General features: G+C 22.3%; 5 protein-coding genes across 5 annotated transcripts; 2 read left to right on the top strand and 3 right to left on the bottom strand.

Moving 5' to 3' along the window:
- Positions 1 to 335: 335 nt before the first annotated feature.
- DDB_G0288869 (EGF-like domain-containing protein) lies at positions 336 to 3,995 on the top strand (the record flags this gene model as incomplete). The annotated part of the gene is made up of 9 exons (XM_631447.2): positions 336 to 550; positions 657 to 1,070; positions 1,161 to 1,316; positions 1,384 to 1,452; positions 1,515 to 1,595; positions 1,673 to 1,801; positions 1,886 to 2,079; positions 2,151 to 3,725; positions 3,805 to 3,995. The coding sequence occupies 9 exons, from the start codon at positions 336 to 338 to the stop codon at positions 3,993 to 3,995; spliced, it is 3,024 nt and encodes a 1,007-aa protein (XP_636539.2).
- Positions 3,996 to 4,213: 218 nt separating this feature from the next.
- Positions 4,214 to 6,023, bottom strand: osbK (oxysterol binding family protein, member 11; the record flags this gene model as incomplete). Its single annotated transcript, XM_631448.1, has 2 exons — positions 4,214 to 5,433; positions 5,528 to 6,023. 2 exons carry the CDS (start codon positions 6,021 to 6,023, stop codon positions 4,214 to 4,216), a joined length of 1,716 nt encoding a protein of 571 aa, XP_636540.1.
- Positions 6,024 to 7,410: 1,387 nt separating this feature from the next.
- DDB_G0288819 (hypothetical protein) lies at positions 7,411 to 11,966 on the bottom strand (the record flags this gene model as incomplete). Its single annotated transcript, XM_631449.1, has 3 exons — positions 7,411 to 7,799; positions 7,932 to 11,378; positions 11,489 to 11,966. The coding sequence occupies 3 exons, from the start codon at positions 11,964 to 11,966 to the stop codon at positions 7,411 to 7,413; spliced, it is 4,314 nt and encodes a 1,437-aa protein (XP_636541.1).
- Positions 11,967 to 12,304: 338 nt separating this feature from the next.
- On the bottom strand, positions 12,305 to 13,390 carry DDB_G0288821 (small MutS related family protein; the record flags this gene model as incomplete). Its single annotated transcript, XM_631450.1, has 2 exons — positions 12,305 to 12,554; positions 12,690 to 13,390. The coding sequence occupies 2 exons, from the start codon at positions 13,388 to 13,390 to the stop codon at positions 12,305 to 12,307; spliced, it is 951 nt and encodes a 316-aa protein (XP_636542.1).
- Positions 13,391 to 14,047: 657 nt separating this feature from the next.
- Positions 14,048 to 14,729, top strand: lzic (hypothetical protein; the record flags this gene model as incomplete). Its single annotated transcript, XM_631451.1, has 2 exons — positions 14,048 to 14,479; positions 14,583 to 14,729. The coding sequence occupies 2 exons, from the start codon at positions 14,048 to 14,050 to the stop codon at positions 14,727 to 14,729; spliced, it is 579 nt and encodes a 192-aa protein (XP_636543.1).
- Between the last annotated feature and the right edge of the window lie 109 nt (positions 14,730 to 14,838).

Raw genomic sequence — 14,838 nt, forward strand, 5'->3', positions numbered from 1 at the left:
AATAAAAAAATAAAAAAAAAAATAAAAAAAAAAATAAAAAATAAAAAAAATTAAAAAAAAAATAAAAAAAAAAAAATCTCAACCTACACAGAGAAAACCTCGCACACACTTTCACAAAAACCTCCGAAATCTCAATCCAAAAAAAAAAAAAAGTGTTTCTATTTTTGCGACCAATCAAAATGAAACTGTTTTTTTTATTTTAATTGTTTTTTTTAATTTGAAAATTTTTTTTTTTTTAGCACAATGTCCTATAAGACATTTTTTTTTATTTCAATTGATGTTTTTTTTTTTTTTTTTTTTTCAATATTTTTAAAAGTATTTAATCTTTTTGTAAAATGATAAAGAATTGTTTAATTTATTCTTTTATTTTTTCATTACTATATTATAATTATTTCATATTTGGAGAAATTTTAAATAACCAAGATTATAACTGTATAAATAATATATTTCAAAAAGCTGGTATTAGTACCGAAAATGATACCACTTTAGGTTATTACGATTTTTGTAGCACTAATCACATTGAATGTAATGGTAATAGTGTAACTTCAATGTAAGACTAAACAAATAAAAAATAATAGTAATAATAAAAAAAAAAAAAAAAAAAAAAAAAAAGTTGAATTTCCATTGTATTAATAAAATTAAAAATATAATAAAAGAACACTACAACAAAATATTGAACCATTATATTATACAGATTTTAATTGTTTTAAAAACCCTTTATACAATGTAAATTTTAATGGATCAACTATTTCTCCAGATCTATTCACAACATCTCCAGGGTTTAGTTATAGATTACAATTCTTTTCATGTGCAAACATTTATATTAATCAACCAGTACCTTTACAAACAAAAGAAATTTATATAAATAATTTAATTGAAGAATTGAAAACCAATATATCTTTTTCAAAAATCAAATCATTGAATTCCTTTATTATGTATATGACAAACCCCTATGTACCATATAATTATCCTTATTTTTTAAATGATGTAGATTTTTACATTCCACTAAACCAATTAGTTATTTATTCTTTAAACGTACCTTCTTTTACATTTTTAAATCCATCCCAAGTGTAATAATTTTTTTTTTTTTTTTTTTTTTTTTTTTTTTTTTTTTTTTTATATAACTTTTTATTAATTTAATCATTAAATAATTATTTTAGTGAAATTACATTGGGTAAAGGTTTTGATATTTCTTCATTGTCTAATTTTAATGATGTATCACATTTCAATAATTCATGCTCCATTTCATTAAAAGTTTTGGAGGGATCAATATCAAGCTTCCCATTTTCTAAAGCAAATAATCTTTTAAAATCTGTGTATGTTACATTACCCGAATAGCTTTTTATAATTTTATTTTCTATACTAATATTTTTTAAAAAACAGAACAATACAAAGCTATATTGATAAACCTTTGAATTTAATTGATTTGAGTAACTTAAAAATTACATCTTTGTAAGTATTTTTTTTTTTAATAATAAATATAAAATCGAAAAATATTAATTTTCAATTAAAAGAATAATGTCAAATGTTTCAAATTTATTCAACATTAACAACGAAATACCATTTACAAATTTTCCTTCAACAATTCAAACATTGTAGGTATTTTTTAAAATAAAAAAAAAAAAAAAAAAAATTTAATTTCTAACAAACTCTTTGTGTTTAACCAAAAAAGCAATTTTTTGGATGGAAAGATTAACAGTATTCCTAAAAATATAAATGTAGAATTTATTTCATTTAGAAATAATTCAATGAGTGGTCCAATTGGTAAATTAAGTCAATTTGGAAGCAATGTAAAAAATTTGTAAGTTTATAAAAAAAAAAAAAAAAAAAAAAAAATAAAATATAGTAAATTATTAATTTTCTTTTGGATATTACGAAAAATTAGATTTATTTCAATGAATAAATTAAGTGGAACAATTGACGAATCATTTTGTGGCCTTCATGATTATGATTTCTCAAATAATTCATTTACCAGTGTTCCCAAATGTTTTAGTTGTTTCTTCCCAAAAGATCCTAATTATGGTTCAGAATTAAAATCAAAATTTGTTACGAATCAATTTGATGCAAGTCAACCTCAAGGTAAGGTTTTTTTAATTTTTAATTTTTTTTTTTAAAATTTGTTAGGTTGTTTTTAACATTTCCTTTTTTAGACTGTAATGTTGTATTAAATTTAGTTTTAGAAAATGGATTATTAAAATTGTTTGGAGATTTCGTAGGATTATATAGATATGGATTCAATTCACAACCAAACAATGTGGATTGGGTTTGGAAAAACTATACATATTATATTGGAACACCAAAACAAGGAACAACAATACCAGATCTTATTAGTTTTAAATATGATTTCTATGAAACAAATTTCACATTATTTACATCATCAACCCCACCAAAAATTAAAACAGTTGAATCATTTCCTGCTTCAACCACATTTACATTCAATGGTGAATACTTTAATTATAATATTTCAGAGACAAATGTAAAAATAGGTAATAAAATTTGTAATATAATTTCAACAGAATTTTCAAAGATTGTTTGTTCAGTTGATGAATTATTTGATTCGTCATTAAAAGATTTAATAACAACCATTCAAGTTGGAAATTTGAAACAACAAATAACTGTAACACCCTATATCATGAACACAGTAATTCAATGTAATGATAGTTGTGATGGTGTTTGTTATACTTCCAATGGTACATGTGCTTCAATAGCGTTTTATGTTTCATCAGTTGTTCCAATTCAAGAAAACACCGAAGGAACAGTACAGCTCTATGGATCATTTGGAGAAATTCATAATGATTTATCAATTACTATTGGTGGTTCTATATGTAATAAAACATATATTGATGCTGGTTTAATTAATTGTACATTAAAAGCAGTAGGAAGTGGTATAAAACTATTGAATGTAACTCAAAATGGTAATTCATGGATTAGTAAATCAATGTTTAGCTATTTACCACCAAATACCGTTAAAAATTGCCCAAATAATTGTTTTTCAAATTTAAATCAAGGAGTTTGCAACACATCCCTAGGCCAATGTGAATGTTTCCAAGAATATAGTGGAATAGATTGTAGTCTCTATAGAGGTGGAAATCATCCAGAAACAACTAATGATGTAGATGAAAATACTGGTAAATCTACCTTATCAAATAAAGAAACTAATTATGAAATAGATATTATACAATTATTAGAAGTTGATATAAATGATAAAATCGTTAATAACTATTCTCTTGAAAACAATTGGAAATTAAAAAATGTAACAAATAGTAAAACATTTTTCTTTTCCCAAAAAATTCAAAATTCAAATTGTGAATTAATTTCAATAATAGATCAAATTAATAGTGATCAAAGATTATCTTTTGCAGGTGTTGATTTTTATATTCAATCTGGAGCTATTAAATTAACCATTTCAATTAGTAACTATACATATTCAAGCTCTTTAAATACACTAAAACTTCAAATGAAAACAATTGCCAATCAAGAATCCACAAATTGTAATACCAAATCAACAGATATTGATACAAGTGGTATAGTTACAAATTCAACTTTAAATTATGTTACAATCAAAAAGAATAACAAAGTTTTAGTTGGTAGATTTATTAATCGTGTCTTATCAGATGGTAGATCTACATTTATCACTTCAAATGTTGTATCAACAAGTGATAAAGAATCTTTAATATTACAAGTTAATTTACCCCATTGTGTTTCAGAGTGTGTCATAGATCCAGGTAAAGTTTTTTTTTTTTTTTTTTTCCTATTAAAATAATTAACTATTATTAATGATAATTTTTAATATTTTCTTTTTAGATTTCTCATTACTAGTTAGCCCAGATTACATTGACAATTGTTCAACGAAAAGAAAATGGGTTATACCAGTTGCAGTTGTAGTTAGTGTAGTTGGCGCAGCATTTTTAATTGGACTTTCAATAATTATATATAGAAAGAATCAAATAGCAATTAGAATTAAATTATCAACTATTAGATTATCAAAAAAATAAAAATAAAAATAAAAATAAAAATAAAATGTATTTTAAAAGTTATTTGTTTATTAAATTATATTTACAATAGTTTTTTTTTTTTTTTTTTAATTTTTTTTTTATTATTAATTCTATTTTTAAAAAAATTTTATAAATATGTTTTATTGTTATTATTATTTTTATTACTATTATTATTATTATTATTATTATTATAATTATTATTATTATTTTTATTATTATTATCTACCACTATGACCAATTGTAGGACTTGAATAAATATAAGTATGAGAATTTGCATCTTCTTTAATAGATTCTAATTTTGCTTCATTTGATTCAGAGTAAAAAGTTTCTTCATGGTCAACAGTTGATGAAGATAATTCTTCTTTGATCATTGGTGGGAGAGATTGAGATTGTGGTTGTTCTTCAAGTTTTAGCTTACTAAAAGATCTCTTTAATTGAGTTGGTGTACTTGAATTTGTGAAATCTCTACTGAATTTTCTGACACTCTTTACGGATATATTTAATTTAGAATCATCATACTCTGGTATTTTATTTGAATCAAAGTTTGGATCATTTTTGAATTTATCGACGACAGAGTCAACTCTTTTATCACGTTCATCCCAATATTTACCATTAAAGTCCCAACGATAACCATATTTTGAATCTTCTCTCTTTGAGAAATAATTTGGTTTCCAAATTTCTTTTCTACTTTCTCTAGTCTTTCTTTTTTCTCTTTCACGCTCTTCAATTTTATTTTTCTCTTTATTTGCAAGTTTATTCTCTTCTCTCTCCAAGTAAATTCTATCCATACGAACTCTTGAATCGGTGGAGGGTAAAACTGCTTGATATTCTTTAGACATTTCATTTAAGCCTTGAATCCATTTACCATGCTTCCATTTATTGAAATTCTCGGGTGGTTCAATTGTAGCTTCCCAAAGTGTAATCTCACCAGAACTCTTACGAGATGGACCTTCAGAGTGTTTCTTTGCTTTGACATATTTATCCCATTTACCATTAATATGTACACGTGCATTACCCTTTGAATCAAGAATTTCACCTTGTACTTTTCTTTGAGTACCTTCGAACCAACCAGACTTTTGGAAATTTATAATGGCTTTCTCACCAGTGTTATGATTCTCTACTATTAAGTCACCATAGTGTTCTATCCACATCTTTCCAAATATAATATTATGACAAATTGCGGATGGAACCTTCCAAGTGAAATGTTCACCAGTAGAATTTAAATATAAATGATTTTGACCATGACTGAAAACATCTAATGAATTACCCCAGAATTTTGTAGTAATCCATGATTCTTGTTGTAAATCGAAAATTTCACTTGTAGTTTGAGCAATACCAATTGGTGGATGATGTGAAACTTGTTCACAAAATGATTTATATCTACCTTGTTTATCAATATATTCAAATGTCTCTCCCAATAATGGATTAAATGGTTTTGCTTTAAAAAAAAAAAAAGAAGGAAAAATAAAAAAATAAATTAGTATTTATAAATTTTAAAAAATTATTAAAATAATAATAATAATAATATTTACCAGTTCTTGTATATGAACTAAATACAGCAATATTAAAAGCGGTTAAATACATTAATCTATCGATTGAATCAGAACAAGTTGAAGCTTTTTCAATTAATTCTACAAAACGTAATGGTTCTAATTGACATTCTAAAACGGTTAATGGTTCAAAAAAGTAGACTGGTAATGAAACCAAAGACATTGGATCCTTTCCAACTAGACCACCAACTTTTTTCCATAATGATTTTTTATCTTCTGGAGCGGATTCGGCATCACCTATTTCATTACCAAAATTGTAGTCATCCAATGTATCGATTTGTTCTCCAATGTTTGGTTCACCTCTTTTATCATATGAGTCGGATAGAGAATTACTATCGTCACTGTAGCTACTTGCAGTATCTGGTACAACTTGGTTGCCATTCATATCATATTTACCAACAGGTGATTCAGATTTGGATTTTCTTGAACTCTTTGGAGTACCATCCTTTTTAACTAACTTTTTGAAAAAATTTGACATTATTAATTTTTTTTACCAGAGGTACCTTATAAAGTATTTAATTAAATTTATTTAAATTTTAATTTAGATTTAGATTTAGAGTTTTTTTTTTTTTTTTTTTATAAATTATTATTTTTATTTTTATTATTATTATTACTGGTGTTATGGAAAAGTTTTTTTTTTTTTTATTATTAAAAAATATTAGTTTAATTTAAAATATTTGGAAATAAAATTCTTATAATTTTTTTTTTTAAAAGATTTTATTTGAATTAAGAAGATTGTGTTTTTTTATAAATATAAATTTTTTTTTTTTTTTTTTTTTTATTTTATGATTTTTAATGATGCAACAAAATATAAATTAAAGTTTAAAAATAATTATTAAAATAAAAGTTTATTATAGTTTTTTAAAAAAAAAAAAAAAAAATTAATTTAACTAAAAAATTATTTATAAAACTTTTTTTTTCTCAAACCAGGTCTGTGTACACGAGGTTTGTGGGGAAATTTGACTTTTTTTTTTTGAAATTTTTTGTTTTCGAAAAAAACAGAAAAAATGGGAACTATTTTGATTTGTTTTAAGTTTTGGATACTGTTTTCTATTATTTTTTTTATTTTTTTTAATTTTAAAATTCGAATTTGAATGTGATGTGTCCTGTGTTTCACAGTTTTTCACTAACTGACTTACATTAGTTAAATTTAATTTTTTTGAATTTTTTTTTTTTTTTTTTTTTTTTTTTTTTTATTAAAAAAATTAATTTCTTTTTTTTTTTATTATTTTTTATATTTTTTTATTATTATTTTTTTTTTTTATTTTTTTTTTATTAAAATTATTATCAATTTTTTTTTTTTTATTAATTTAAATAATATTATATGAGTGTATATTTACTATGATTTATGAAATTTAAAAAAAAAAAAAAAAAAAAAAATTTGGAACAAGTCTTTCAAACCTTCTTTGTTTAAAAAAAAAAAAAAAAAAAATTTAATATTAAATTTTTTTTTAATTGTAGATCACTATTGAATAGATCCATTGCATTTTATCTTAATGAATTTAAATTTTATTTATTTTAATTTAAATTTTATAGATTTAATTTAAATTTAATTTAAAATTTTAAAATTTTTATAGATATATATAGAAATTGTAAAAAAAAAAAAAAAAAAAAAAAAAATTTAAAAAAAAAAAAAAAAAAAATAAATTAAAAATAAAAAAAAAAATAAAAAATAAAAATAAAAACTAAAAATAAAAAAAATTTAAAAATAAATAATTATTTTTAAAATTAATTAAAAATAGAAAAATAATTTATTAATAAAAAATAAATAAAATCGAATTAAAATAAAAATCTGGACTTTTTAAAGTACCAGGACAACAATTAATTTACCTTTTTTTTATTTTTATTTTTTTTTTTTTTTTTATTTATTTTTTATTTGATTTTTTGGACTTTGTCTTATTTTCAACAGCAACAACAAGTTTCTCTTTCTCTTTCTCTTTCTCTTTTTCTTTTCCTTTAGTTACTTGTTCTTTTCCTTTTATTTTTGTTTTTGCTTTTTCTCTGTCTCTTTCTTTTTCTTTTTCTTTATCTCTATCATTTGTACATAAAGCAAATAAATCGTTTGACATTGATAAGAGTGAGGAATATTTAATTTTAGAAGTTGTTGATAGTTTTAATTGTTTTAATTGTTCATCCTCTTCATCACTATTATCAATGTTTTGTTGTTCATCATCTTCATTCAAACTAACAAAACTTGGTAATTGTGATATAAAATTGATTAAAATTGTAGTTAATGGTGATAAATCAATTGATTCTTTGTAAAAATAAAAAAAATAAAAAAAAAATAAAAGAAATTAGATATATATATATGTATATATATATATATATATATATATTGATAAAATAAATTATTGTTGTTATTATTATTATAATTAAATAAACTTACTTGAATTTAAATTTAAATTAATAATAATTGAAATTAAATTTAAAGAATAATAAATTGATTTTTGATTCATTGATTGAGTATTTACATAAGAGGTTAAAAAGTGACCAATTTGATTTATACATGGTGAAGATTTTGAAAGAGTTTGAATGATAAATTGACAAGAAGGTGGTAAAGATCCTGAATTTTCAAGTAGATCCAATTGTTCAGAGAAATCTGGTTCTAGATTTAAACATTTTGAAAATTCTTTAAAAATTTGTTGTTCAATTAAAGATTTAATTATAACATTTAATAAACCTTTTTGATTAAATAATAATAAATATTCTGATAATTTAAAGAATGATAAATATTTGTTATTATTATTACTATTATTATTATTATTATTATTATCAATATTATTATTATCAATATTCTTTTTAATAATTGGACAATAATTAATATTATCAAATAATTTAAATAATAAATTTTGAGAGATTTCTTGTAATCTTGGATCACCACCACCATTTAAAGAATGATTCATTAATTGAGTTGAAAATTTTGCAACGATTGGTATAATTTCATTGAAACCAGTTAATGAAAAACCTTTGATAATCTCTAAAATCTTTGAAAATTCTAAATAAAATTGGTTACATGAATCTGATGAAAATAAACCAAATGCAATACTCTCTGATAAAACCAATAAATAACATTGTAATATTTCAGTGATAAATAATTTTTCATTTTCTTTTAAAATAAATTGATCAAGTATTTCATTTTCATTTTCATTATCATTTTCATTATCATTATCATTTTCATCATCAGTTACATCTTGATCACCATTTTCTTTTTCAAAATTCTTTCTTTTTCTTTTATTATTAATTAATTGTTTTTTTGTAAACTTTTGTAAAATTTGAATTAACAATTTACCAAAATCAAAAATATCACTAAAATAACCAGAATCCTTATTAATGTTTTCATTTAAACCTTCACTATGAAACAAGATTTTTGTATAAATGGTAAAACTTGTTACCAATAAATTTCTATTAATCTTTAAAAGTATTTTTTTATTTATAATTTGATTCTCTGATTTTTCATTTTCTTTATTTTCTTCACTTTTATTTTCATTTTCATTTTCTTCTTCTTCTTCTTCTTTCTCCTTTTCATTTATTTTTATTTTACATTCAATTTCTAACCTTTTTGCAATAATTGGTAAAATTGATTGAAAACTTGAAATCATTTCACCAAAAATTTCATCTTCATTTAAAACTTGAGCTCTAGATTGATCATTTTTAAACAATATATCTAAAAAAACCATTGAAATTGTTGCTTTTTCACAAATTTTTTCAAAACTCATTTCTTTTTCTTCTTCTTCTTCTTCTTCATTTTGATTATCTTCATTATCATCATCATTATCATCGTCTTGTTTTTTATTACCTTTCTTTTTCTTTTTATTTGATTCTCTTTTTCTTTTTGATTGTTTTTCTTTTTTATGATGTTGTTGTTCATTTGATTCAAATAATTTTTTAAATGGTAATTTAATTGAATCTAAAATAATTTTTAAAACTTGTTTTGGTAATTCCCAAGAGAATAAACTTAATAAAAGTGTTTCTTTTAAAAGATCTGGTGTAGTTGAATCAATTTCTTGAAAATTTTGTAATAGTAATTCTTTTAAAGTTGGGAAATTCTCTAAAGAGAATTGTGATGCAATTTTAATGATTTTACACATTCCTTCAACTCTTGGTATATTTGCAGAGAATAACCAAACATAAATACTCGTAATATCATCATCATTAAAAACTTGTAACATTGATGATTTAGTTTTTTGAAATTCTTCTTTCTTTGAAAATAATAATGGTTTTAATGAATTTAAAATTAATGAAATAATTTCTAATATTGATTCAAAATCTTCCACTGATACACCAACATCTTCTTCTTCATCATCTTCATCTTCATCTTTTTCTTTTTCTTTTTCTTCATTATTATTTTCTTTTTTATTTATTTGTAATGAAATTGGTAATTGATTAATTTCAATATTTTGAGTACTAAATTTAACTAAATAATTAAATAAAGTACAAACGAATTTTGCAACCGATAAAACTGGTACGAAATTAACCAAATTTGAATAAAAAGAGAAAGCAGCTTGTTTTTTTGATTTAAAGAATTGAATACAATTATTTACAAGATCCCATTTCTTTGCATCGGATGGAAAATAAAGTTCAACTATTAATTGAGTGAATTTCTTTGATAATCTTTGATTTTTATAATCTAATATCATTCTCTCTAAAAGATGATCCACTGGTACGATATCAAAGAAACGAATTGTTGAAATTCCTTTTATGAATAATAATAAATCTGCAAATGATTCTCTAACACGTTCAGATTGATCATGAATTAGATTTCTTAAATTTGGTAATAAAACACGTAATGTTGAATGAGATAAAGAATTGTCTAATAGTAATCTAACACCAATGAAAATCTGTTCCCTAACTGAATTTGATGATTTATCAAATGCCAACTCATTGATTAACTTTGATAATAGACCACGAGAATTTGATAATGGTATAAGTTCCCAAAATTTAGAGAGTACTTCAAAAGTACCCTCAATGGCAACCACTCTAACTTGAATTGAAGGATCTTCAAATAGGTCTTTTAACAATTTGAACTGTCTATTCAATTCAGTGTCAATCTCCTCCTGTGTATCATCATTTGATTTCTTCAATGGGAATGAGTCATAGAATAGTCTAGCGGCATTGGTACGAACTTGTGGATGTGATACCGTTAACGATCTGAATAAAATAGGTTCATACAATCTATACAACATGGGGTCCACTTCTTTATATGGTTTCTGGTTATGAAAGTAATGTAAAAACCCATTTAAATTCTTTGAAAGTTTCATATTTGAGCAATGAATTGCCACCTCCATTAGATTCTGTAAGCAGTAGTATTCAATCTTCACAAGGAACGCACCCTGAGCCATCTTCCACGCTTTGAAATATATTTCTGCATATGAATTCAGGGTGGTCTTGTTGGCGTGCAATAACTGTCCTTTCACAGTTTGATGTATCTCTTCAATCAGTATTGACCTAATCGAGAATAAAAATATTAAAAACTTTTTACCCTCTTCTGTCTTTATAAATTGTGGATGTATAAAACAATTCAATAATAAATCTATAAACGATCTTGCATTTGGGTCTGTATATTCCAATGTCAACAATCCATGTCTAACCCTATTCAATCTACTTATATCGGCTATCACACCACTACTTGCTGATCTCGTCAATAAATAACTAAGTGTTTGTGGTACCAATTCTTGAAATTCACTTCTCTTTTGTCTAATCCATATCTCACAACATTGTGATATCTCATTTGATAAATCACTATATACACCACTTAATTTCTTTGATAATTCTTTTGAATAAATCTTTTCTTGTTCAATTTTTTCACTAATATTTAAAAATTGTAATATAATTTCTATTTTAAAAAAAAATAAAAAAATATTTTAATATAAATAAATATATATATATATATAAATTATTTATAATAAAATATATTATTATTATTATTATTATTATTATAGTTACCATGTAATGTTTTTAAAATTTCAAATAATTCAATTGGTAATTGTTGAGGTTGTTGAGGTTGTTGAGGTTGAGGTTGTTTTAATTGTATAGGTTTATCAATTGATGATAAAAATTCATTTACTATTTTCAAAATACCTGAAAATGTTTTTAAAGAATTTAAAATTACTTTTTCATGATTTTTAATTGCACTTTCATCAATTATATCACCACTTGTCGCTTGATCGAATGGTGTTAATAAATCATCTTCTATTAATGGTGCCAATTTATTATCTTTTAATCCAATGAATAATTCAGTATAATCTTTAACTGGTAACCATTGAAAAAATTCTGTAAAACTAAATTTGACTAATTCATCTTCTTTTCCTTTCTTTATAATTCTATACTTTTGTTTTGTTGTTAATTCTATAAATGATATATCAAATCCATTACTACTACTTTTTGTTAATGATTCAAATAATTGTTTTTTAATTATTTCCATTTAATTTATAAATAATTAATTTATATTTATATATACACATATATAAATAAGAGAAACAAATAAAAAATAAAAAAAATGAAAATATTGAAATGAAAAAAAAAAAAAATGAATTTTGAAAAAAAAAAAAAATAAAAAAAGATTTTGGAGGGAAAAAGAAATAAATAAAAAAAAAAAAAGAGGGAAAAAAAAAAAGATATTTTTTTTTTTTTTATTTCAGAGATAGTGTTGGATTATAGTTTTTTTTTTTTTTTTTTTTAAAAAAATATTGCTTGTTTTATTTTATTTTTTTATTTTTTATTTTTTTTATTTTTTTTTAAAAATTTAATAAATAAATAATTTTAAAGAGTACAAACAATTGAACCATTATTAACTTCACTATAAGTGTAACCTTTCTCTTTCATAAGTTTATGAACCATTGGTTTAATCTTTGGTCCATTTGCATCAGAGTGATTACCAGCACCAGTGATGATTGTAAATTCTTTACCTTTGTTGGATTTAATTCCATCCAAATGTTCAACTAAAAGTTCAATTGCATCATTAGCATGTAAACCATGAAGATCAACTGTGAATTTATCATTTTTGGCATTCCTAATAATAAAAAAAAAAAACAATAATAATAAAAAAAATAAAAAATAAAAAAATATATTAATGTTACTATATACTACCAATAATAATAATAATAATAATAATAATAATAATAATAATAATTTAATAAATATTTACTTAGCTATGAAAACAGATTTTGAAGCTTCTTTTGAAGCTTTTTCTAATTCTTGAGTTTTAGCTTTTGCTTGTTCTCTTAATTGATGACCTAAAGATTTATCACCAGATTCGAATGCCTTATCAGCTTGTTTATGTAAATCATCTCTTTCCTTTGCGATTCTATCAACTTTTTCTTGACCTTTTTTATATAATTCTTCAGTACGTTGATGTTCTTTTTCATGATCATCCTTCATATCACTGTGTTCTTTATCTTTTTGTGATTGAGTTTTATGTTCACCTTTAATCTTGTTGATCATATCGATTGCTCTTTGACAATCTGAATCAGATGATCCTCTAACTGTAATTGTTTCACCATTCTCTGGTATTTCAACATCACAATTGGTATCTTCTTTAATTTGTTTAATTGTTGATCCTTTTGTACCAATGATATATTTATGTAATTCCTTATCAACATTTATTGTTTTACTCTTACTTCCTGATGAACCAGTTTGTTGAGCTGTTTGAATTGGTTCCTTTTGTGCTGCTGCTGCTGATTTTGGTTGTTGTTGTTGTTGTTGTGGTTGTTGTGGTTGTTGAACTGCTGCTTTTGCTGGTGCTTGTCTAGCTGCTGCAACTGTAGTTGATGATGGTTGTTGTTGTGGTGCTTGACTTGGTTTCACCTTTTTTGATGCTGACTTTTCTTTACCACAAATTGCACCCATTTTAAAATATTATTTAATTATTTTTGGTATTAAAAACTAATAGTTATTTAAAATAAATGAAAAAAAAAAATAAAAAAAAAAAAAAAATGGAATGGAAAATAAAAAAAAAAAAAAAACCAAACCAAAAAACTATAAAAAACTAAAAATTAAAAAAAAAATAAAAAAAAAAAAAATTTTAATTTAAATTTAGACCATTCACAACAGTTAACTGAAAAAAAAAACAAAAAAAAAAATAAAATTATTAAAAAAAAAAAAAAAAATCGGTTAAATATCCATTTAACACAATTAAATGAAATCTTACTAATTATTATTATTTTTTATACATAATAAATTTGGAAAAAAAAAAAAAAAACGAAAATAAAATAAAATTCAAATAAAAATGACTAAAACACAAAGAAAAAAAAAATCCAATGAATTCTTATTTTACCAAAAACAACAAAAATTTTATTTATTTTTTTTTTTTTTAATTTTTTTTAATTTTTTTTTTTTTTTTTTTTTTAGGGTTTAAAATTTTGGTGATGTTTTTTTTTGAAATTTTTTATTTTTAAAAAAATTTCTTGAACACATCAATCACAATCAAGATCTTCTCAATTTTTTAAAAACAACATATATATTATAATATTAAATAAAAAATAAATAAAAAAAAATCCAATAATAATGGCATCAAGAGGTAAAACAGAAACTAATAAATTAAAAGTTAATATTGAAGAGCAATTAAATAGATTATTAGCACAATTACAAGATATTGAAGAATTAAAAGAAGATATCACACAAGAAGAATATGATGAAACTAAAAAAGATACACTTGAACAAATGAAAGAATTTGAACAATCATTAAAAAAAATGATGTCTGGTGATATGACATTAGTATCAGAATTGGGTGGTGTTCAATTAGCAATTCAAGCAGCAGTTTCACAAGCATTCAAAACACCAGAAGTTATCAAATTATTTGCAAAGAAAGATCAAAATTCATTAAGAACTAAATTAGGTAACATTCAAAGAGATGTTCAATTAGGTAAAATTTCAAAAGATGCTTATATTGATCAATCTGTTGAAATTTTAGCTGCTTTAAAGAAATTAGATTTTGTTGTAAGTTTATTTTTTATATTATTTATTTATTTTTTTTTTTTTCCCAAATAATAATAATTCATTAACTCTAATTTTCTTATTTTATAATTAAAAAAATAAATAGTTATCACCAGAAGAAGAGGCATTTTTAGAAAAACATAAATCTCGTTCAATGAGTGAATTTGAAAAAGTATCATCAAATATTGGTCAAGGTACAAAAGAAAATATTCTTTCATCTGCAGCTTCTCAAATTAAAAATGCTTCAAAGTAAAAAAAAAAAAATATAAATAGAAAAAAAAAAAAATTAAGACAGATTTAAGAAATTAAAAGGAATTTGGAAAAAAAAAAAAAAAAAAAAAAAAAGAAAATAATTATAGGTT

The sequence above is a fragment of the Dictyostelium discoideum genome (genome assembly GCF_000004695.1).
Source record: "Dictyostelium discoideum AX4 chromosome 5 chromosome, whole genome shotgun sequence".
NCBI classification, from domain to species: Eukaryota; Evosea; class Eumycetozoa; order Dictyosteliales; family Dictyosteliaceae; genus Dictyostelium; species Dictyostelium discoideum.